Genomic DNA, 25,666 nt, shown 5'->3' on the forward strand with positions numbered 1-25,666 from the left:
CAGAGATGACCTTGCCCATCAATATTCTGGAGATTCAGGCAGTACGCCCGGCCCTCGAGGCCTGGATGCCCAGACTATGGAATTGTCCTGTCAGGATCCAATCTGACAATGCCACAGCTGTGGCCTATATCAATCACCAAGGGGGCACGAGAAGTCGTGCGGCCCAGAAAGAGGTGAATTATATTCCATCTTGGGCAGAAAACAACATTCCTTGCCCATCAGCAATTTTTCATTCCAGGGATAGAGAATTGACAGGCGGACTACTTGAGTCGCCAACAATTGTTCCCGGGAACATGGTCCCTTCACCCCGACATCTTTCTGTCAATGTCAAAGATGGGGAATTACAGATGTGGATCTGTTTGCGTCCAGGTTTAACAACATCGACAACTTTGTGTCAAGGACAAGGGATCCGTTGGCATATGGAACAGATGTCTTGGTTTTTCCGTGGGATCAGTTTTTCACTGATCTATGCGTTCACTCCTGTTCTGTTGCTTCCGCGCCTTCATGCAGGATCAAGCAAGAAGGGAAGGAGGCGATTCTTGTGGCCCAGGAGATCTTGGTTTGCCGAGATCGTAAAGATGGCGGTAGGGGACCCCTGGACCCTACCACTATGGCCAGACCTTCTCTCGCAAGGCCTGGTACTCCATCCTACCTTACAAATGCTAAAATTAGCGGTTTGGCTACTGGGACTCACATTCTGAAAGATCGTGGGCTGTTAGCTTCAGTAGTATTCTACTTAGTTAATGCTGGGAAGCTGGCCTCCAGAGTCCTATACTATAGAATCTGGAAAGCATATGTCTCCTAGTGTGAATCCAGGGGTTGGCACCCCAGGAACTATGTCATAGGTAGGATCCTTGAATTCCTACAGATAGTATTAGGAATGAAGCTGGCCTTGAGTACTATCAAAGGCCAGATGTCGGCCTTATCTGTCTTTTTTCAACGACCACTTGCTTCACTCTCTCTGGTTCATAACTTTGTTCAGGGGAGTAATACGGATTAATCCTCCAGTTTGGTCACCCCTGAACCCTTGTGACTTATTTTAGTCCTGTCTGCTTACAGAAAACAGCCAATACGAGATATTCCCTTGGTCCTCTTGACGGGGGGAAAAATCATTTTCTTGGTTTCCATATCTTCTGCAAGAAGAATATCAGAGTGGGCTGCTCTTTCTTGTAAAGAGCCATATTGGTTTATTCCTAAGGATGAGTTTGTATTGTGGCCTCATCCTGAATTCCTACCAAAAGGTAGTATCGGGTTTTCATGTAAACCAGGATATTGTTCTGCCTTCATTTTTTTCCAGAACCTCGTTTCTGTGGAAGAAAGATCACTAAATTCTCTTGATGTGGTGAGGGCGGTCAAGGTCTATTTAAAAGTGACCACTGAGATTCATAAAACAGATGTTTTGTTTGTGTTGCCAGACAGTCCTAAAGGAGGACAGGCAGCGTAGAAAACTACCATTTCTAAATGGATTCGTCAAGTGATTGTTCAAGCTTATGGTTTAAAAGAGGAAAATTCCTCCTTTTCATATTAAAGCGCACTCCACCAGGGCTGTTAGTGCTTCTTGGGCAGTGCATCACCAAGCCTCCATGGCTCAGATCTGCAAGGCTGCAACCTGGTCTTCAGTCCATACATTTACCAGATTCAAGTAGATGTAAAAAGATCATGAGGATATCGCCTTTAGGCGCAGTGTACTGCAGGCTGCAGTATGAGTCCTCTAGTCTCTTGGTGCCCTACTTTTGTTTCCCTCCCTTCAGCTGACATTGCTATGGGACATGCCACATAGTAACTACTATGGCTCTGTGTCCCATGATGTACGATAATAGGATTTTTGTAACAGCTTACCTGTAAAATCCTTTTCTTTGAAGTACATCACGGGACATAGAGGTCCCTCCCTTCTTTGGTATATATGTGTATTGCTTTGCTACAAAACTGAGGTACTCCCACCAGTGGGAGGGGTTCTATAGGGAGTGCACTTTTTAATTTAGGGCGTGCCAGTGTCCATCACCTGAAGGTAGCCTATAACCCACATAGTAACTACTATGGCTCTGTGTCCTGTAATGTACTTCAAAGAAAAGGATTTTACAGGTAAGTGGATATAAAAATCCTATTTTTTTGTTGTCTGTGTCACTGCTGGGGAGATTCACCTTTATTTGGCCAGGTGACTATTGCCACCAGGACAGAGATGGGACCCAAAAGATAAGAAGAAATCTGACAACGTCCACTGCCCCATAGCCCCTAACCCAAAAGCACTGTGAAAAAAATATATTTAAAAAATAAAACTGCAACCACCATCATTGTGAAAAAATAAATAAAATATAGTACAAAAATAAATTGTAAAAAATAAAAAAATTCTGACACTGTCCATTGCTCTACTGACACCATGCACTGGTCCCCAAAAAAGCATTTTGAAAAATAAATAAAAAAATAAAAAATAAAAAAAAAAGTAAAAAAAATAAAAATAAAGAACTACTGAGACTGTCCTACTGACATCATCCTGCACATACTACCCTCCACGGTACACTCCGCATTCCTCTCCTGCACATACTACCCACCACTGTACACTCCGCATTCCTCTCCTGCACATACTACCCACCTCCATATACTACGCGCTCCTCTCCTGCACATACTACCCACCTCCATACACCCCTCACCTGCATTTATTACCCACCACCATTCACTCTGCGCTGTATATTCTCTATTTAACATTACCACATTCTGCACTATGCAAGTCATCTCAAACTATATTAAACCACACCCCTTAAAGCCAATGCCCAATATTTTACGCAAATTGTAGCATCCTCTAGTAGTGTAGGTAAAATTTAGGCCGGCTGGCTGGCAGCCAGGCCTGTTTGGTCTGTGCTGGGAGTAGAGCTGCACGATTCTGGCCAAAAAATGAGTCACAATTTTTTTTGCTTAGAATAAAAAAAGATCACGATTCTCTCGACGTAAAATCTTTCACAAGAGACATAGGGAGACATAAGAACACATAACAACCTTCATATTCCTGATGTTCTCACGTCCTAGTGGCAAGACATTTTTGAGTGGGTATCGGTGCTGTCCTGAAAGACGCTTGGAAAAAACGTTACCGGTAAGTAACTTCGATTTTCTCTATTTTGTCTTTCAGGACAGCACACTTGAGAGGATAAGCGAGCACTTACCCTAGGGTGGGACTACTGCCTGTAGAACTTTACGCCCAAAGGCCTGGTCCTGGGCAGACAATAAGTCCAGTCTGTAGTGCTTAACGAAAGTCTTAAAACTTGACCAGGTTGCTGCTCTGCAGATTTGATCGGGTGTAGCACCAGCCCACTCTGCCTGTGACGTTGCCATAGCCCTAGTGGAATGAGCCCTAATACCTTGCGGAACTTCCACCCCTTTTGCTATATTGGCCTGACTGATAGCCAATCTTAGCCATCTGGCTATAGTGTGTCTAGATGCTTTGGAACCCATCCTTGCCCCTGAAAAAGAAACAAAAAAAGAATCGCATTTCTTAAACTGCTCCGTAACCTCCAGGTACTTTAATGCACATCTTCTGACATCTAACTTGTGGAAGACATGCTCCTGTTCCTTTACAGGATTTGAACAAAAAGTGGGTAAACAGATTTCCTGGCTTCTATGAAATTCAGAAACCACCTTCGGAAAAAAGGCCGGATCAGTTTTAAAAATAATCCTATCCGGAAAGACTTGCAAGGAGCCCTCCTAGAGAGGGCCTGTAGCTCACTAACCCTTCTTGCAGTAGTGATAGCTACTAAAACAGTCTTGAGGGTTAACTTCACCGTACAAGACTCAATAGGTTCAAAAAGGACCCTCTGTAAGGGCCTGCAATACTAAGGACAGATCCCATACCGGAAAGGGGTGAGAGCTGACTGGTCTCTGCCTTCTTAAAGCTCTAAAAAAACCTGGATATCCAAGGATTTACTGCTGGCTGTTGCTCAAGGAATACACTTAAAGCCGACACCTGACTTTTAAGGGTACTAAGTGCCAACCCCTTATCTGCCCCACTCTGTAGGAACTCTAGCACCGCTACTGGACTGCGAACACTAAAGGAGCTCTCTGCGCACCAAGAATTGAATTTCTTCCAGACCTTCAAATAGATCTTGCAACTCTCTTTCCTAGAATTTAGAAGAGTTGTTACCAATCCTTCGGAAAACCCCTTACTTCTCAGCATGTCCTTTTCAGTAGCCAGGCAGCCAGATTCCACCTCTCCACTTGAGGGCAGCAGATTGGACCTTGATATAGTAGATCTTCCCTGACCGGCAATAACCAGGGTGGTTCCACCGCCAGCTTCTTTAGGACAGAGAACCATGGCCTCCTGGGCCAGTGTGGCGTCCTCTAACTGGAATTTCCTCAAGACCACAGGCAACAGAACAGGAGAGGGGGGGGGGGGGGCATAGCATTTGGAAAAATGCCAGCTCTGAGACAGAGCATCCACCCCTATCGCCCCGTCCCACCGGTTCAGGGAGAAGAGGGGAGCTTTTGTGTTTTCTCCTGAAGCGAAAAGGTCCACACGTGGGACCCCCCACTTCTGGATAATCGTCTTGTAGATGACTTGACTGAGGACCCAGTCACTTTCCCTCAACTTCCTCCGGCTGAGGAAGTCTGCTCTCTGGTTTAATTCCCCCTTTAGGTGAACTGCTGATAGTGAGAGCACCGTGACCTTGGCCCAACTGATAATCGTTTCCGTCAGAGCCCAAAGGGAACCGCTTCTGGTGCCCCCCTGCCAGCTGACGTAAGCGACTGCTGAGGAATTGTCTGAGCGGATCTGCACATGATGTCCCCGGAGCTCCTGTTGAAAAGCTCCGAGAGCCAGACAAATGGCCCTCAGTTCTCTCCAGTTTGAGGAGTGTCTTGCATCCTCGACTCCCCAGGAACCCTGCGTCAAACTCGCCCCCACCTGTGCCACTTGCGTCTGTCACAATCTGGGACTCAGGCAGTACCCATTCCAGACCTTGCGATAGGTTTGCTGCCTTTCTCCACCACCACAGGGATCTCTTTACCCGTACGGGAATGTAAACCACCGAGTCCAGGGACTTCTGAGTGCGGTCCCAAACTTCCAGAATGAACAACTGTAAAGGGCGGAAGTGCATTCCTGCCCACCTTTCTGCTGGGAGGGCAGCTGTCAGCAATCCCAAGGCTGACATGGCCTCTCTTATGGAGATCTGCCGATTGCCCTGCAGAACTGCCAAGGCTCTGTCTATTTTGCCAATTTTTTCTTCGGGAAAAAAACTCTCCGTTGGGTTGAGTCCAGGATGTAACCTAGGAACGTGATCTTCTGGGATGGAACCAGGTTGGATTTCTCCAAATTTAGGAGCCATCCCAGATGTTCCAATATTCCCCTTGCTTCCTGCAAATCCTGGACCAGCTGCTCTGGCGAGGGAGCAAAAAAGGAGCAGGTCGTCCAGGTATGCGATTACCGAAATTCCCCGAAGACGCAGAAAAGCCAGAGCCTCCACCATAACGTTGGTGAATATCCGGGGCGAAGAGGATAGCCCAAAGGGAAGGGCTTTGAACTGAAGATGCACTACTTCCTCCCCGGACCTTACTGCCAGTCTGAGGAATTTCTGACTGTCCTCTGCGATCGGAATGTGCAGATAGGCGTCCCTTAGATCTATGGACGCCATGTAGCAATTCGGAGGAAGTATTGTTTTTACAGAAAAAATGGAATCCATCTGAAACCTCTTGTAGGAGATTGATAGGTTCAGGGGTTTCAGGTTCAGGATGAGCCTGAATTTCCCTGAAGGCTTCCGAACCACAAAGATGTGGGAATAGAAACCCCTGCCTATCTCTCCGGATGGGACACACGATATTACATCCTGCTGTTCTAGATCTTCCAGCGAGGATAGTAATGCCGCTGCCTTTTCCGCACACTTTGGCAAGTCTGTGACTAGCAGCCTGTGTGGGGGGGGGCTTGAGAATTCTAATCTATACCCCCTCCTTACAATCCCTAGTATGAACGGATTGGAGGTAACTGACTCCCACTGTGGGAGGAAGGCCCCCAGTCTTCCTCCCACTGGGGTTAACTTGTCATTGGGTTTGTCGGGGCTGTTCAGGAGGGCGAAAAATCGCTCCTCCGCGCCCTCTGCCCTTGTTGGTCCAAACTTTTTTCTGAGACTCTGCTCTCGGAAAAGTAAACTTCCTTTGTGAGCGAGTCTTCTTTTTAGGCTGTTCCCCCAACCTTTTCTTTAAGGGGAAGGCCTTCTTTTTATCGGCCCTTCGATCAAGAACCACCTCTAGATCTGGACCGAACAGCAAGTCCCCCGTGAAAGGGACTCCGCAAAGCTTGATTTTCGAAGCACTGTCCCCCTGCCAGGTCTTTAACCAAAGAGCTCTCCTGGCTGAGTTGGCCAAAGCAGAAGATCTAGCAGACATGCGGACCGACTCCGCTGAGGCGTCCGCAATGTATGCGATCCCATTCAAAAGCATTGGGAAGGAGGAGAGAATAGTCTGCTTAGCGGTCCCAGCTTCAATATGAGCTTTTATGTGTGTTAGCCAGTGCTCCATGTTACGGGCCACCACTGTGACGGCCATGGCAGGCTTGAGGCTGCCTAGAGATGAATTCCAGGATTTTTTAAGTAGAGAATCCATCCGTTTGTCAATGGGGTCTGCGAGCACCCCCATATCTTCAAACGCCAAGTCTGTTTTTCTGGATACCTGAGAGAAGGCTGCATCCAGTCTAAGTGACTTGTTCCAAACAGCAGCTTCTGAAAAAGGGAATCTGCGCTTTAAGGCCCTAGAAAAGAAAGGCTTCCTTTCTGGGTCCCGCCATTCCTTTTTAATGGTATCTACTAGGACCTCATGTACCGGAAAGACCTTTTTCTTCTGCTCTCCAAGACCCACATATATACGGTCATGAAGAGACAGATTTCTTCTCCTCTTGGATACCTAGGGTGGTGTGGATTGCTCCTAAGAGCTCTTCCACCTCCTCCAAGGAGAGTTTATATTGGGAGGTTCTGGAGGACTCGCCGTCCACCTTCTCTCCGTCTGATTCTCTTGAGGAATGTGAAGAAGCACTATCTGATTCATCCTCCAAAGCCTCTCTGGAGCCCCCCGGTAACTTCTCACTGACAGAGGGACCTGAAGGACCAGGTGCGACATCTTGCTGCACTGGCAGAGGACCGGCTGGGGGCTGTATAGGCTGAAAATTTTCAAACAATGCTTAAAAGATTGAAAAGTGCTGGAAAGCTCCTTAACAGAAGCTGCCAGGTCAGAGCTCTGTTCCATAGTGTTTCTTGACTAAGCCTTCAATGCATTTACTGCACAAAACCTTCCCCAAGGACTCCCCTAAAGTAGTCCTACATGATGGGCACTTTCTTTTGGACACATGCAAGGGCTTGGTTTTCTCTGCAGATTTGTCCTGAAATGACAAAACAAGCCCCCCCAGCATCAGCAACAGTCTCTTTTTTAAAAATAAAAATCAAGTGACCAACACCAGGAGTGCACCCCGCAGGACCGACCACCAGGGTCCCAAACGTGCCTCTCCTCCCCTCCGACCACTAGGAGGGGGTTCACCCGTGGAGCTAAGTGGGAGCATGGTAAGGGAACACCACCCCAGGGACCCGGCACAGAACGGGAACCATCAGTCTCCGACATCCCTCTGGCCAGAGGAGTGGTCCGCCTCAGGATGCTCCTTTAACTGTCACTACAGCCTTAATGGAGCCCACACCAGCCATCGCACTGTTCGTTTTCCGTCCCGTAGGCCGGAACCGGAAGCCGCGGGTCGAACGGAAGTGCCCTCCCCGCCGGAAATGACGTCACCCGTCATCCGACTCAGCGCTGAGCTCCATGCTGACTCCCCAGAGCAAGGGGGGATCTGGAAACCTCCGCATTGCCCTCCCCAGGCAGCGGAGAAACAAATGCCCAGGCTTCCACATTCCCCAAGGGAGGACTGGGAGCGCAATGCCACTGCAGGTAACTAGATTCCCCATCAGTCCTGCTGTGTATGAGACCTCAGTTTCTCCTTCCAGGATTACACCGGCCTCAGCCTCCCCAGCTGAATTAGCCCAGATTCCTAGCGATGTCTCCTTGCTGGAGGAAACACCAAAACTGACGGGCTTTAGGGAAGGGGCAACTTAAAGGTCTGGTGGAGGCGGTGTTTCCTAAGAGGGGAGGAGCCGATGTCTCAAGTGTGCTATCCTGAAAGACTAAATAGGGAAAAATATTATATTTATATATATATATATATATATATATATATATATATATATATATATATATATTTTATGTTTGGGGGTTCTAAGTAATTATCTAGCAAAAAAAAAATTATTTTAACTTGAAACCAACAAATGTCAGAAAAAGGTTTAGTGTTTAAGTGGTTAAACTTTCCTCACTTACACCAAAGTCTATTCCATTGACAAATTGTTACAATGTTTATACTTAAGTTCAACTGCTAAAGAATGTCGTGATTCTTGGCAGACTGCTGGGTTTCTTTCTTCCTTTCTTTTGACGGCTGTCGCTTTAGCAGAGCAGAGAGAATTCTTTGCATAGCAAGAATCATGAAACACTTTTGTCAAGATCGCAACAGGGGAAAAAAAAAAAAAAAAAAAAAAAATCGCGATAACGATTCTTGACGATTAATCGTGCAGCCCTAGCTGGGAGTGACTCAGGGTAGAAGCTGGGTGACTCACAGGCAACATGACCAAGACCTCCCTCTTTCCAGAGCTCTCTAGAAGGTTCTGGAAAGAGGAGGGGAAGTGGAGCTGCCTGGGGTATTCTGGAGCAGCCCTGATCAATCCCCAACTTGGAATTGGCAGATTGGCAGGGGACAGGCTTCCTCAAATACCCAGGATCAGCCCAGTTAGGGAGAAGTTGTCAGGTGGAAGAGTTGGAGACGGAGTACTGAGGCTGTCGGGGCCTTGGAGGGAGCTCCCCAGTCTGGGAGCCTGGGGGGGGGGGGGTGACCTTAGGCCTGGGCTCGGATGCGGACAGGGCTCTCTAAGAAAACGTGGAGGTGTCTTGGACAGGTGGCACAGGAGGAGCAAGAGAGGACAGTGGGCGAGAGTACTGATGGGCAAGTTTCCAGGGAGAGGAACCATCGGTTGCAGCCAAGAAGGCTGGTGAGTGGCATGCACAGTCGGGAGGCACACCTGAAAGGACTGGGAGAGTGCAGTTAGAGATGGGTACAGAACCAGAGGAGAGGACTGTGGGGTCGTGGGCAGTGGAGTCAGGCAGCTGCAGCTAGGAGGGCTGGCAGGGCCTGAAGAGGGCTGACTAGGATCAGTAGCCACATGTGGGACAGCTAGTACCAGAACTTACCATTTTCTTTTTGCTGCACCATAGGGGACCGCAGGTTCTGCCTGTGAAGGGCATTTGCTTCAGGCCTGGCTGAGCTAGTGTCAGGCCTACAGTGCTAGCAGGTCTAGAGAACGAAAGATAGCAATCGATGTGCAGGAGGAGCGATACTCAGAAGAGAGGAAGCGATGTACAGGAAGAGAAATGGAGTGATGTGAATACAGGATGTATATAGAGCCCCATGTTCCAATGTTTGACCACCTGGACATCTCATGAGTCCCCATCCCTATCCAAGTTTAATATCCCCATAAAAAACAAAATGCAAGGCCTATTTATTGTCTCTGAGCAGTGAAAAAGTGTGTGTCTGGCTGGGCAGGGTGACAGATGGACCATTATACTCAGCAGCTCCTACAGGGGTAACGCTACACAATTTAAGCCACCCCCACATTTTGCTGCTGCTGTATCATGTCCGCACACTCTCTGACCAACTCCTGCATCATGTCCGCGCACTCTCTGAACTCCCATACCATGTCCGCACAGTCTCTGGCCAACTTCTGTATCATATCCGCACGCTCTGAGAAAATCCTGTATCATGTGGATGAATGGATATGGGATATGACAGGATGGATATGTTTGGGTCATGATTAGACAGCTATGATTTGGGTCATTATCATATTCAATGTGATGTTTGTACAAGAAAATAGGGACTTGGTGGGAGCAGTCAGGTGACCTGGGTAGAGACTTGGTGGGAGCAGTCAGGTGACGCGGGTAGGATGTAAGCTTTGAGCCCATTCAGCCTTACTGGGTGTATTTAACCACTTCAGCCCCGGAAGGTTTTACCCCCTTCCTGACCAGAGCACTTTTTACAATTCGGCACTGTGTCGCTTTAACTGCTAATTGCGCGGTCATGCAATGCTGTACCCAAACGAAATTTGCGTCCTTTTCTTCCCACAAATAGAGCTTTCTTTTGATGGTATTTGATCACCTCTGCCGTTTTTATTTTTTGCGCTATAAACGGAAAAAGACCGAAAATTTTGAAAAAAAAAATGATATTTTCTACTTTTTGTTATAAAAAAAATCCAATAAACTCAATTTTAATCATACATTTAGGCCAAAATGTATTCGGCCACATGTCTTTGGTAAAAAAAAATGTCAATAAGCGTATATTTATTGGTTTGCGCAAAAGTTATAGCGTCTACAAACTAGGGTACATTTTCTGGAATTTACACAGCTTTTATTTTATGACTGCCTATGTCATTTCATGAGGTGCTAAAATGGCAGGGCAGTACAAAACCCCCCCAAATGACCCCATTTTGGAAAGTAGACACCCCAAGGAAATTGCTGAGAGGCATGTTGAACCCATTGAATATTTATTTTTTTTGTCCCAAGTGATTGAATAATGACAAAAAAAAGAAATTACAAAAAGTTGTCACTAAATGATATATTGCTCACACAGGCCATGCGCATATGTGGAATTGCACCCCAAAATACATTTAGCTGCTTCTCCTGAGTACGGGGATACCACATGTGTGGGACTTTTTGGGAGCCTAGCCGCGTACGGGGCCCCGAAAACCAAGCACCGCCTTCAGGATTTCTAAGGGCATAAATTTTTGATTTCACTCCTCACTACCTATCACAGTTTTGAAGGCCATAAAATGCCAAGATGGCACAAAACCCCCCCAAATGACCCCATTTTGGAAAGTAGACACCCCAAGCTATTTGCTGAGAGGCATGTTGAGTCCATGGAATATTTTATTTTTTGACACAAGTTGCAGGAAAGTGACAATTTTTTTTTTTTTTGCACAAAGTTGTCACTAAATGATATATTGCTCACACAGGCCATGGGCATATGTGGAATTGCACCCCAAAATACATTCTGCTGATTCTCCTGAGTACGGGGATACCACATGTGTGGGACTTTTTGGTAGCCTAGCCGCGTACGGGGCCCCGAAAACCCAGCACCGCCTTCAGGATTTCTAAGGGCGTAAAGTTGTCATTTCACTCCTCACTACCTATCACATTTTTGAAGGCCATAAAATGCCCAGATGGCACAAAACCCCCCCAAATGACCCCATTTTGGAAAGTAGGCACCCCAAGCTATTTGCTGAGAGGCATGTTGAGTCCATGGAATATTGTATTTTTTGACACAAGTTGCGGGAAAGTGACAATTTTTTTTTTTTTTTTTTTTTTGCACAAAGTTGTCACTAAATGATATATTGCTCAAACATGCCATGGGCATATGTGGAATTACACCCCAAAATACATTCTGCTGCTTCTCCTGAGTACGGGGATACCACATGAGTGGCACTTTTTGGGTGCCTAGCTTCATACGGGGCCCCAAAATCCAATCACCGCCTTCAGGATTTCTAAGAGCGTTAATTTTTGATTTCACTCCTCACTACCCATCACAGTTTTGAAGGCCATAAAATGCCAAGATAGCACAAAACCCCCCAAAATGACCCCATTTTGGAAAGTAGACACCCCAAGCTATTTGCTGAGAGGCATGGTGAGTATTTTGCAGCTCTCATTTGTTTTTGAAAATGAAGAAAGACAAGAAAAACATTTTTTTTTTCTTTTTTCAAATTTCAAAAGTTTGTGACAAAAAGTGAGGTCTGCAAAATACTCACTATACCTCTCAGCAAATAGCTTTGGGTGTCTATTTTCCAAAATGGGGTCATTTGGGGGGGGGTTTGTGCCATCTGGGCATTCCATGGCCTCCGAAACTGTGATAGGCAGTGAAGAGTGAAATCAAAAATGTACGCCCTTAGAAAGCCTGAAGGCGGTGCTTGGTTTTCAGGGTCCCGTACGCGGCTAGGCTCCCAAAAAGTCTCACACATGTGGTATCCCCATACTCAGGAGAAGCAACAGAATGCATTTTGGGGTGTAATTTCACATATTCCCATGGCATGTTTGAGCAATATATCATTTAGTGACAACTTTGTGCAAAAAAAAAAAAAAAAATTGTCTTTTTCCCGCAACTTGTGTCACAATATAAAATATTCCATGGACTCGACATGCCTCTCAGCAAATAGCTTGGGGTGTCTACTTTCCAAAATGGGGTCATTTGGGGGGGTTTTGAACTGTCCTGGCATTTTATGCACAACATTTAGAAGCTTATGTCACACATCACCCACTCTTCTAACCACTTGAAGACAAAGCCCTTTCTGACACTTTTTGTTTACATGAAAAAATTATTTTTTTTTGCAAGAAAATTACTTTGAACCCCCAAACATTATATATTTTTTTAAAGCAAATGCCCTACAGATTAAAATGGTGGGTGTTTCATTTTTTTTTTTCACACAGTATTTGCGCAGCGATTTTTCAAACGCATTTTTTGGGGAAAAAACACACTTTTTAAAATTTTAATGCACTAAAAAAAAAATATATTGCCCAAATGTTTGATGAAATAAAAAAGATGATCGTAGGCCGAGTACATGGATACCAAACATGACATGCTTTAAAATTGCACACAAACGTGCAGTGGCGACAAACTAAATACATTTTTAAAAGCCTTTAAAAGCCTTTACAGGTTACCACTTTAGATTTACAGAGGAGGTCTACTGCTAAAATTACTGCCCTCGATCTGACCTTCGCGATGATACCTCACATGCATGGGGCAATTGCTGTTTACATTTGACGCCAGACCGACGCTTGCGTTCGCCTTTGCGCGAGAGCAGGGGGGGACAGGGGTGCTTTTTTTTTTTTTTTTTCTTTATTAATTTTTTAATTTTTTTTCTTATTTTTAAACTGTTCCTTTCATTTTTATTTTTTTTTTTTATCATTTTTATTGTTACCTCAGGGAATGTAAATATCCCCTATGATAGCAATAGGTAGTGACAGGTACTCTTTTTTGAAAAAATTGGGGTCTATTAGACCCTAGATCTCTCCTCTGCCCTCAAAGCATCTGACCACACCAAGATCGGTGTGATAAAATGCTTTCCCAATTTCCCAACGGCGCTGTTTACATCCGGCGAAATCTAAGTCATGAAATGCTCGTAGCTTCCGGTTTCTTAGGCCATAGAGATGATTGGAGCCATTCTGGTCTCTGATCAGCTCTATGGTCAGCTGGCCGAATCACCGGCTGCATTCTCAGGTTCCCTGTTGGGCCAGGAGAGCCAGAGAAAAACATGGAAGACGGTGGGGGGGGGAATCCCTCCCACTGTTTGTAAAAGCAGTCTAGAGGCTAATTAGCCGCTAGGATTGCTTTTACATGAAAGCCGACCGCTGGCTGAAAAGAATGATACCAAGATGATACCTAAACCTGCAGGCATCATTCTGGTATAACCACTCAAAGTCCAGCAACATACCAGTACGTTGCTGGTCCTTGTATTGTAAACTTTTTTTTCATGCAGCCTGTGGGCTGAATGAAAAAAAAAGATATTGATCAGTGGGTATGCCCACCATTAGAATACCTCCCTTCATCCGCCCACTTCTAATGATGGGCATTAGAAGCATGGGGGCATCCTCCCGCAAAAGGCAGGAACAAATTGCTCCTCCACCCACTGCTGCCCCCACGCTTCGGCATATATGCTGAAGTATGTAACTGTGGTGGTGAAATCACCTCCGACAGCGCTGGAGTCACGGCTTTATATATCGTGGGAGCAAACGATGTTGCTGTCAAGATAAATAAATCTGCGCTGCAACTGAATGGCGTACCTGCTAAGCAAATGATGGTTAACAAAAAAACAAAGTAACATTACAGTATAACAGTAATACTTACCATACCTGCAAAGCAAATACAAAAAAAAACATAGTAAAAAATAAAACATTTAACGCAACCTGTGCCTACCTAAAATATATATATGCCGAAGCATGGGGGCATCCTCCCGCAAAAGGCAGGAGCAAATTGCTCCTCCACCCACTGCTGCCCCCACGCTTCGGCATATATGCTGAAGTATGTAACTGTGGTGGTGAAATCACCTCCGACAGCGCTGGAGTCACGGCTTTATATATCGTGGGAGCAAACGCTGTTGCTGTCAAGATAAATAAATCCGCTCTGCAGCTGAATGGCGTACCTGAAAACAAAGTGGTTAACAATAAAAAAACAAAGTATAAAACAATTGCATACCTATAAAGCAAACATGATAAAAACATAACAATAAAACATTGCAGTATAGAATACAGAACAATAGAGAGAGAATAGAGAGAGAGAACAAAAAAAATATTTTTGTTTTTTTTATTTTATATTTTTTTTGTATTTTTATTTTTTTTTTTTTTTTTTAACACTTTTTTTAGTAACTTTAACTTTTAACTGTAACAGGTTTGGGTCTCTCAAAATGCGATGGCATCTTGGGAGACCCTGTGTTAGTGTGCCTAGTCTGTGCCGTGCTGAACCCTACGCTAATACTCCACTAGTGTATGGTAGCGTTCAAAACATTCACCAATGCATAGACCAGGATTGTCAGGACAGGAGGGACAACAATACCGGGTGTCACGCCTAAATCCGCGCTTGCTGCAGACACAACATCTTTTTTGGGGGGTTCGTTGGGTAGGGGTACTCTGGAGGACATAAGGAAAATGCCTCCCATGCAGCCGGCTTACTGCATTTGGATTGGGAAGGTGAGGTGGAGCACCATCTGGAAACAGAAGGTCTCTGACGATCTCTTCCTGGAATTTAAGGAAGGATCCAGTCCGTCCTGAAGCTCTGTATAGCACATGAGCATTCAGCAAAGCCAATTGAAATAAATAAACAGACACTTTTTTGTACCAGCGTCTGGCCTTACGGGCAACTAGGTACGGCGCCAACAACTGGTCGTTGAGGTCCACCCCTCCCATATTAAGGTTGTATTCGTGGACACAGAGGGGTTTCTCCACAACACCAGTCGCCGTAGTAATTTGGGTCGTCGTGTCTGCATGAAGGGAGGTAAGAACGAAAACATTCTTATTGTCCCTCCACTTCATAGCGAGCAAATTATTATACTGCAAGCAGGCTCTCTCCCCCAGCCTAAGACGGGACTCTACAAGCCGCTGGGGAAAGCCCCGGCGATTAGGTCGCACGGTGCCACATGCTCCAATCTGATGATCAAACAAGTGACTAAAAAGTGGCACGCTCGTATAATAATTGTCCACGTACAAGTGGTACCCCTTTCCGAATAAGAGTGACACCAAGTCCCACACTATCTTGCCAGCGCTTCCTATGTAGTCAGGGCAGTTGATCGGCTCTACGTGACTATCTTTGCCCTCGTAAACCATAAATCTACATGTATAGCCTGTGGCCCTGTCATAGAGCTTATACATCTTGACCCCGTATCTGGCACGCTTGCTGGGAAGGTACTGTTTGAAGGACAAGCGGCCAGAAAACTTAATCAGGGACTCATCAACGCAGACAACTTGATGGGGGGTAAACAAGTCTGCAAAACGTTGGTTGAAGTGGTTTACGAGGGGCCGAATTTTGTAGAGCCGATCGTATGCAGGGTCTCCACGAGGACGACAGAGTTCATTGTCGTTGAAGTGCATGAACCGCAAAATCTGCTCGTATCGTGCCCTGGTCATGGAGGCAGAGAACACGGGCATATGGTGAATTGGGTCAGTGGACCAATATGACCGCAACTCACTCTTTTTGGTTATGCCCATGAGGAGGGAAAGGCCCAGAAAGATCTTAAATTCGGAGACCGTAATTGGTCTCCAATCTCTGGCAAGGGTGGACTGGGGAATAGTGGCGATGTGTTGACCAGCGTACAAATTGCTTTGGTCCACAATAGATCTATAGAGATCTTCGGTGAAAAACAGCGAATAAAAATCCAGTGGCGTAAAGTCAACTGTTTCCACCTGAATTCCGGGTTGGCCAGTGAAAGGGGGAAGTACGGGTGCTGCAGAAGTGGTGGGTTCCCAATTCGGATTGGCGAATGCAGCAGGAAGGGCACTATGGGCACGACAGGCCTGTGTTCGTCTTCTTGGTGGTGGCAGCAGGACACTACTTGTGCTTGCCACCTCGCCAGCTTGAACTGCACTTATGGGACTCGCCACGTCACCACGTGATACTGCAGTGCTGGATGTATGACCAGGGTGTATGACCAGGGTGTACTAGGCCGCTGGTGCTTGCCAGTTCACCAGAAGGAGTAGCGGCGCTAGTACTTCTCTGCTCCATACGAGAGCCCTGCGGTTCTTGCACTTCAAGGACAGAAGTTGTTCGGGGTCTGGTACGCCTGACCCTAGCAGGGACCACAACTCCGTCGTCAGAGCTATCTGTCATGGAGCCGCTGTCCTCTACAGGTTCGTATTCTGAGCCTGAACTTGACAGATGAGTGACTTCCTCTTCACTATCTGTCATACTCAGAAACGTGTAGGCCTCTTCACTAGTGTACCTTCGATTTGCCATTTTGGCCTCTAAATTTAGGGGTACACTAGTGAGACTCACAGGCAAAAAAGCTCCTGACTGTTAGCGATTGATTCAAAACGCTACCAAAAAACTGTTAGCGATCGCAGGGATCAGGCCTAACTCTGCGAACGCTGCAGTTATGTGTGCTTAGTGTTTTGTAAGTGTCAGTTATCGATCGATACTGCACTTGGGTGGGCTGGGCTGGGCTGGGCCGAGGGGCAAAACGCAGGTGCTAGCAGGTATCTGGGCTGATCACGCTAACACTGTGTTTCAGGGAACCCTAAACTGCTGGGGAGTATAGATCTGATCGGATCAGATATCGATCCGTTCAGATACTATAGCACTAAGGGAGGTGTATGCTGCGTGCGTGGGTTTTAGCGGTACTGGCGCTAACCTGACGCTGCCTGGGGCGACGCAGACCTTATCTGACCCTAAAAACGTAACTTATATCACCGCCGGGCAATTAGGGGGTTAAACCTTTATAAGGTAATAAACGGCGGGTGCCCTAAAACTATAATAAACTATAATAAACTGTAATAAACTACAAAAAACAAACTAGCTAACCAGCGTCACCCGTAACACTTATACGGTGATCGCTGGTGAAAGGGTTAACTAGGGGGCAAACAAGGGGTTAAAACCTTTAGCAGGTAGTATATGGGGGTCCCTGTCGCTATAAAACACTGACAGCGAACCTATATACTTACCTCCCTAACTAGCGTCACCTGTGTCACTAATACAGCGATCAGAAAAACGATTGCTTAGCGACACTGGCGACGGGGGGTAATCAAGGGGTTAACTTTTATTAGGGGGGGGTTAGGATGGTAGCCTGGACCTAAGGGGGGGTACCCTAGACCTAAAGGGGGCTAACCTAACTGCCCTAACACTTGTAACTGACACAAACTGACACCAATGCAAAAAAACTGCTATTGGTGTCAGAGTGACAGGGGGTACAGGGGGGTGATAGGGGGGTGACAAGTGTGCCTGCGTGTTCTACTGTAAGTGTAGTGTTGGTGCACTTACTTGGATGTCTTCTCTCCTCTGCGCCGGCTCGAGGAGGGATGACATCACTTCCTTTCCCTCTGTTTACATTACAGAGGGAAAGGAAGCGTTTTCATTCGCCGGTAGCGATCGGGAGGGGGTGGCCATCAATGGATGGCCTCCCCCTGACCTTTCATCGCCCGCGAACGAGAGCCGACCGCCTATGGCACCGGGGGGGGGGGGGGGTCCGATCGGACCCCCCACCCGCGGGAGGCAGATCACGTATGGGTACGTGATTTTGCCTGCCCGTGCCATTCTGCCGCCGTATATATGCGTTAGGCAGTCGGCAAGTGGTTAATGAAAAGTGAGACATTCACCCCTCCCCCACATAACACATCCTGTTGATTAAAATTAATGGTGCAACTGTGATCAGAGGACCTCAGACACACACGCTGCACCATAATAATCAGATCACTGCAGCTTCTCCTCTGCCCAGCTCTGAGTAGATACATCTCCCCTAAATCAGATAAGTTGTCTGTGTGTGTTCTGCTGGCCGTCCTGTGAGAAGACTGCACTACGCTTGTATTTCCTCTTCTCACACTGATCTGTGGATCACACACCATGATTAGAACCATCCAGTCAAAACCCAGGAAAGACACCACATGGCTTCAGCATGCCCAATCATGCTGAGGTGTGGAGCAGCCAATCCTGGGAGAGCTGGAGAAGAAAGGAGGGGGGGTGGGAAGTACACAGAATGCCTCTGTCACACTCGTGCATGAGATATGTAAATCACCTGGTCACTCACAGCAAGGGGGAGAAAACAGACATCTATATGTCTGACCGTTTTTATCTCATTGAAAAGGGGTGGAGGAGGACTGCTCAGAGCTGGATTAAATCTTCGTGGCAAGACAGATAACATGAAATCCTATACTGTACAAGGTACAAAGCCTTAATTAAAAAAAATATATATTTCGGGTTTACATCCACTTTAAAGTGGATGTAAACCCACTGTCATCCTTTCTAAACTACTGCCATAGGGGTTATCTATAAGAATATACATGCCTCCTGCATGTATCTTTACCTGTCAAATGTCTCCCCTCTGTCTGGTATTATATTGTTACCCGAAAAACTGCATATTCTGTGGGCGGGTCTGTTGTCTGGAGCTCGGTGGGTGGAGCCCACCTCTACACTCCCCTATGTATTTCTAACACTGAACTTCTGCTATGATCTCTAACATCCAGTGAAAAGACAGGAAAGTAACCACATGACTTCAGCACGCCAAATCATGCTGAGGTGTGGAACAGCCAATCCTTGCAGAGCTGCTGAAGAAAGGAGTGGGGGAGGATATTAAAAAATAATGCCTGTGTCTTAGGCTTTCACTCACAGCAAGGGGGAGTATTTGACAAAGTTTTTCTCAGTTTGTCAAGATTTTTCTCACTGAACAATAAAAAAAAAAAGAGGATTGCTCAAAGCTGGATTAACTCTGTGTGGCAAGACTGGGCTCAAATGATAGGAAATCTTATACTCTCTACAGTATGATATAAAAAAAAAAAAAAATAAATAAATTTTCGGGTTTACATCTACTTTAACCACTTGCCGACCGCCGCACGACGATGTACGTCGACAGAGCGGCACGGGCAGGCAAAAGGACTTACAGGTACGTCCTTGCCTGCCCGCGGGTGGGGGACCCCCCCCCCCCCGGTGCCTGCGACGGTCGGCAAATCTCCCCCGGCGATCGGTGGTGAGGGGGAGGCCATCCATTCGTGGCCCCCCCCTCGCGATCGCTCCCAGCCAATGGGATCATTTCCCTGCCTCTGTAGTGTACACAGAGGCAGAGGAAATGATGTCATCTCTCCTCGGCTCGGTAATTTCCGTTCCGGCCCGGCCCGAGGAGAGAAGACAGGTATGTGAGTGCACCAACACTACACACACAGTAGAACATGCCAGGCACACAAAACACCCCGATCCCCCCCCCCCCCCCCCGATCCCCCCCCTGTCACAAACTGACACCAAGCAGGTTTTTTTTTTTTTCTTTCTGATTACTGTATTGGTGTCAGTTTGTGACAGTTACAGTGTCAGGGCAGTGAGTGTTAGGCCCCCTTTAGGTCTAGGATACCCCCCTAACCCCCCCTAATAAAGTTTTAACCCCTTGATAATCCCCCGTCACCAGTGTCGCTAAGCGATCATTTTTCTGATTGCTGTATTAGTGTCGCTGGTGACGCTAGTTAGGGACGTAAATATTTAGGTTCGCCGTCAGCGTTTTATAGCGACATGGACCCCCATATACTATCTAATAAATGTTTTAACCCCTTGATTGCCCCCTAGTTAACCCTTTCACCACTGATCACCGTATAACCGTTACGGGTGACGCTGGTTAGTTCGTTTATTTTTTATAGTGTCAGGGCACCCGCCGTTTATTACCGAATAAAGGTTTAGCCCCCTGATCGCCCGGCGGTGATATGCGTCACCCCAGGCAGCGTCAGATTAGCGCCAGTACCGCTAACACCCACGCACGCAGCATACGCCTCCCTTAGTGCTATAGTATCTGATCGCATCAATATCTGATCCGTTCAGATCTATACTAGCGTCCCCAGCAGTTTAGGGTTCCCAAAAACGCAGTGTTAGCGGGATCAGCCCAGATACCTGCTAGCACCAGCGTTTTGCCCCTCCGCCCGGCCCACCCAAGTGCAGTATCGATCGATCACTGTCACTTACAAAACACTAAACGCATAACTGCAGCGTTCGCAGAGTCAGGCCTGATCCCTGCGATCGCTAACAGTTTTTTTGGTAGCGTTTTGGTGAACTGGCAAGCACCAGCCCCAGGCAGCGTCAGGTTAGCGCCGGTCGCGCTAATACCCACGCACGCACCGTACACCTCCCTTAGTGGTATAGTATCTGAACTGATCAATATCTGATCAGATCTATACTGGCGTCCCCAGCAGTTTAGGGTTCCCAAAAACGCAGTGTTAGTGGGATCAGCCCAGATACCTGCTAGCACCTGCGTTTTGCCCCTCCGCCCGGCCCAGCCCAGCCCACCCAAGTGCAGTATCGATCGATCGATCACTGTCACTTACAAAACACTAAACGCATAACTGCAGCGTTCGCAGAGTCAGGCCTGATCCCTGCGATCGCTAACAGTTTTTTTGGTAGCGTTTTGGTGAACTGGCAAGCGCCAGCGGCCTAGTACACCCCGGTCGTAGTCAAACCAGCACTGCTGTAACACTTGGTGACGTGGTGAGTCCCATAAGTGCAGTTCAAGCTGGTGAGGTGGCAAGCACAAGTAGTGTCCCGCTGCCACCAAGAAGACAAACACAGGCCCATCGTGCCCATAATGCCCTTCCTGCTGCATTCGCCAATCCTAATTGGGAACCCACCACTTCTGCAGCGCCCGTACTTCCCCCATTCACATCCCCAACCAAATGCAGTCGGCTGCATGAGAGGCATTTTTATGTCCTCCCGAGTACCCCTACCCAACGAACCCCCCCAAAAAAGATGGTGTCTGCAGCAAACGTGGATATAGGCGTGACACCCGCTATTATTGTCCCTCCTGTCAATCCTGGTCTTTGCATTGGTGAATGTTTTGAACGCTACCATTCACTAGTTGAGTATTAGCGTAGGGTACAGCATTGCACAGACTAGGACACACTTTCACAGGGTCTCCCAAGATGCCATCGCATTTTGAGAGACCCGAACCTGGAACCGGTTACAGTTATAAAAGTTACAGTTACAAAAAAAAAACACAAACAAAAATATAAAATAAAAAATAGTTCTCGTTTTATTGTTCTCTCTCTATTCTCTCTATTGTTCTGCTCTTTTTTACTGTATTCTATTCTGCAATGTTTTATTGTTATTATGTTTTATCACGTTTGCTTTTCAGGTATGCAATTTTTTATACTTTACCGTTTACTGTGCTTTATTGTTAACCATTTTTTTGTCTTCAGGTACACCATTCACGACTTTGAGTGGTTATACCAGAATGATGCTTGCAGGTTTAGGTATCATCTTGGTATCATTCTTTTCAGCCAGCGGTCGGCTTTCATGTAAAAGCAATCCTAGCGGCTAATTAGGGAACCTGAGAATGCAGCCGGTGATTCAGCCAGCTGACCATAGAGCTGATCAGAGACCAGAGTGGCTCCAAACATCTCTATGGCCTAAGAAACCGGAAGCTACGAGCATTTTATGACTTAGATTTCGCCGGATGTAAATAGCGCCATTGGGAAATTGGGGAAGCATTTTATCACACCGATCTTGGTGTGGTCAGATGCTTTGAGGGCAGAGGAGAAATCTAGGGTCTAATAGACCCCAATTTTTTCAAAAAAGAGTACCTGTCACTACCTATTGCTATCATAGGGGATATTTACATTCCCTGAGATAACAATAAAAATGATTAAAAAAAAAAAAAAAAAAAAAAAAAAAAGCACCCCTGTCCCCCCTGCTCTCGCGCTAAGGCGAACGCAAGCGTCGGTCTGGCGTCAAATGTAAACAGCAATTGCACCATGCATGTGAGGTATCACCGCGACGGTCAGATCGAGGGCAGTAATTTTAGCAGTAGACCTCCTCTGTAAATCTAAAGTGGTAACCTGTAAAGGTTTTTAAAGGCTTTTAAAAATGTATTTATTTTGTTGCCACTGCACGTTTGTGCGCAATTGTAAAGCATGTCATGTTTGGTATCCATGTACTCGGCCTAAGATCATCTTTTTTATTTCATCAAACATTTGGGCAATATAGTGTGTTTTAGTGCATTAAAATGTAAAAAAGTGTGTTTTTTCCCAAAAAAATGCGTTTGAAAAATCGCTGCGCAAATACTGTGTGAAAAAAAAGAATGAAACACCCACCATTTTAATCTGTAGGGCATTTGCTTTAAAAAAATATATAATGTGTGGGGGTTCAAAGTAATTTTCTTGCAAAAAAAAAATAATTTTTTCATGTAATCAAAAAGTGTCAGAAAGGGCTGTCTCTTCAAGTGGTTAGAAGAGTGGGTGATGTGTGACATAAGCTTCTAAATGTTGTGCATAAAATACCAGGACAGTTCAAACCCCCCCAAATTACCCCATTTTGGAAAGTAGACACCCCAAGCTATTTGCTGAGAGGCATGTCGAGTCCATGGAATATTTTATATTGACACAAGTTGCGGGAAAGAGACAATTTTTTTTTTTTTTGCACAAAGTTGTCACTAAATGATATATTGCTCAAACATGCCATGGGAATATGTGGAATTACACCCCAAAATACATTCTGTTGCTTCTCCTGAGTACGGGGATACCACATATGTGAGACTTTTTGGGAGCCTAGCCGCGTATGGGACCCCGAAAACCAAGCACCGCCTTCAGGCTTTCTAAGGGCGTAAATTTTTGATTTCACTCTTCACTGCCTATCACGGTCTCGGAGGCCATGGAATGCCCAGGTGGCACAAAACCCCCCCAAATGACCCCATTTTGGAAAGTAGACACCCAAAGCTATTTGCTGAGAGGTATAGTGAGTATTTTGCAGACCTCACTTTTTGTCACAAAGTTTTGAAAATTAAAAAAAGAAAAAAAAAATTTTTTTTTTTTGTCTTTCTTCATTTTCAAAAACAAATGAGAGCTGCAAAATACTCACCATGCCTCTCAGCAAATAGCTTGGGGTGTCTACTTTCCAAAATGGGGTCATTTGGGGGGGTTTGTGCCACCTGGGCATTCCATGACCTCCAAAACTGTGATAGGCAGTGAAGAGTGAAATCAAAAATGTACACCCTTAGAAATCCTGAAGGCGGTGCTTGGTTTTCGGGGTCCGTACGCGGCTAGGCTCCTAAAAAGTCCCACACATGTGGTATCCCCGTACTCAAGAGAAGCAGCAGAATGTATTTTGGGGTGCAATTCCACATATGCCCATGACCTGTATGAGCAATATATCATTTAGTGACAACTTTGTGCAAAAAAAAAAAATAAATAAATAGTCACTTTCCCGCAACTTGTGTCAAAATATAAAATATTCCATGGACTCAACATGCCTCTCAGCAAATAGCTTGGGGTGTCTACTTTCCAAAATGGGGTCATTTGGGGGGGTTTGTGCCATCTGGGCATTTTATGGCCTTCAAAACTGTGATAGGTAGTGAGGAGTAAAATCAAAAATGTACGCCCTTAGAAATCCTGAAGGCAGTGATTGGTTTTCGGGGCCCCGTATGCGGCTAGGCTCCCAAAAAGTCCCACACATGTGGTATCCCCATACTCAGGAGAAGCAGCTAAATGTATTTTGGGGTGCAATTCCACATATGCCCATGGCCTGTGTGAGCAATATATCATTTAGTGACAACTTTTTGTAATTTTTTTTTTTTTTTTTTTTTGTCATTATTCAATCACTTGGGACAGAAAAAATTAAATATTCAATGGGCTCAACATGCCTCTCAGCAATTTCCTTGGGGTGTCTACTTTCCAAAATGGGGTCATTTGGGGGGGTTTTGTACTGCCCTGCCATTTTAGCACCTCAAGAAACGACATATGCAGTCATAAATTAAAGGCTGTGTAAATTCCAGAAAATGTACCCTAGTTTGTAGGCGCTATAACTTTTGCGCAAACCAATAAATATACACTTGACATTTTTTTTACCAAAGACATGTGGCCAAATACATTTTGGCCTAAATTTATGACTAAAATTGAGTTTATTTGATTTTTTTTTAGAACAAAAAGTAGAAAATATCATTTTTTTTTCAAAATTTTCGGTCTTTTTCCGTGTATAGCGCAAAAAATAAAAACGGCAGAGGTGATCAAATACCATCAAAAGAAAGCTCTATTTGTGGGAAGAAAAGGACGCAAATTTCGTTTGGGTACAGCATTGCATGACCGCGCAATTAGCAGTTAAAGCGACGCAGTGCCAAATTGGAAAAAGTGCTCTGGTCAGGAAGGGGGTAAATCCTTCCGGGGCTGAAGTGGTTAAGATAAGCCTGCTTTTGTTACAGCAGATGTAAGCTTGTTTTGACTGCCATGACCTGAATGACAGCCATGACTTTTGCAGTCAAGGGGTAAAAAAATAAAATACTTAAAAATCTTTTATGTTACAATGTACAAAATGAAAAGACTGGAGTTTACTTACTTCATATTTCACTTTTCCGCCAGCTTTTACTTTTCTCAACATCTCCAAGGCTTCCTTACGGCCTTTCTTTTCAGTTTTCTCACGTCGTGAACGCGAAGCTGCAAAACTTCCAGAACCCTCCATGTCTGAAACCAAAATACACAAACAGAATATACCATGCAATCGAAAATCAGAAGGAAAGGAGACTCAAACTTTACAAGCAGCAGATACAAGTCACAAAAAAAAAAAAAAAAAAAAAGGGAGTTATGAAGTATGACACAAACATCTATACCCCTCAGTCATAGAATACAGAAGAATTGCAGCACAGCACACAGCATCTCTGTATGAATATATGGAGCGAAAATAGAAGAACGATGGGGTTCAGTTTTTCTTTTGCCCTCTGTGTGCTGTTAGGGAGATTTTCTTTCACTGCCCTTTCTTCCCCTGAGACACAAGGAGTAGGGCAAATCGCTCCAATGTAAAGGAAAATCGACACTATACATAAGTAACTCCCGCACTGCCAAAAGAAAGGACTGGGATACACTGCAGCAAACACCTGGTGAATTTATCCTAGACAGAAAAATTAGTGAATGTGTAAATGATTGTGTTGCGCTGTGTGAGTGTGCAAATAGTGCCAGAAGACTGACCAATTATAAAATACCATGTGAAAATGAACATAGGCAAAACTTGCTAGAAACAAATGATTGAATATACATAAGTGATTAAAAATGATTAACAAAATGTCACATAAATTAAACCAATATAAAACAAGAAAGACAAAATTATGAAAGTCCAGTGTGCACAACTGAATATGCGGTGAAAAAACTGCAATCCAAATAAAAGAAAGATGATGGTCCAACGATTAATGTGTGATCCAAAAAGTTATTTTATTACAACAGTCTAAACGATTTTCCACATAAATAATGAATCCCTCCACCGTGAAACAGTAAAACAACCAGCGCCTAGCCAATCTTCTAATAGTGGCACCTCTATGTGTACAAGCCTCTCACCTTACTGCCATAAGGTTTACAGCATGAATTAGTCACAGGTAGTAATCTTCAAGTGTTCCCGCTTGGTCAAACGAATTAACCTTCTTTTGAT

General features: G+C 45.5%; 1 protein-coding gene across 2 annotated transcripts in view; it reads right to left on the bottom strand.

The window, feature by feature from the left end:
* POLA1 (DNA polymerase alpha 1, catalytic subunit) overlaps window positions 1-25,666 on the bottom strand; it is a 717,861-nt gene that overhangs the window by 679,430 nt on the left and 12,765 nt on the right. For both annotated transcript variants that reach the window (XM_073616430.1, XM_073616431.1), the window contains exon 2: window positions 24,587-24,711. In XM_073616430.1, coding sequence (XP_073472531.1) covers window positions 24,587-24,711 — 125 coding nt within the window. The remainder of the gene's footprint in view (window positions 1-24,586; window positions 24,712-25,666) is intronic.

This window comes from Aquarana catesbeiana, linkage group LG02, assembly GCF_042186555.1.
Source record: "Aquarana catesbeiana isolate 2022-GZ linkage group LG02, ASM4218655v1, whole genome shotgun sequence".
In the NCBI taxonomy this organism is placed as follows: domain Eukaryota; kingdom Metazoa; phylum Chordata; class Amphibia; order Anura; family Ranidae; genus Aquarana; species Aquarana catesbeiana.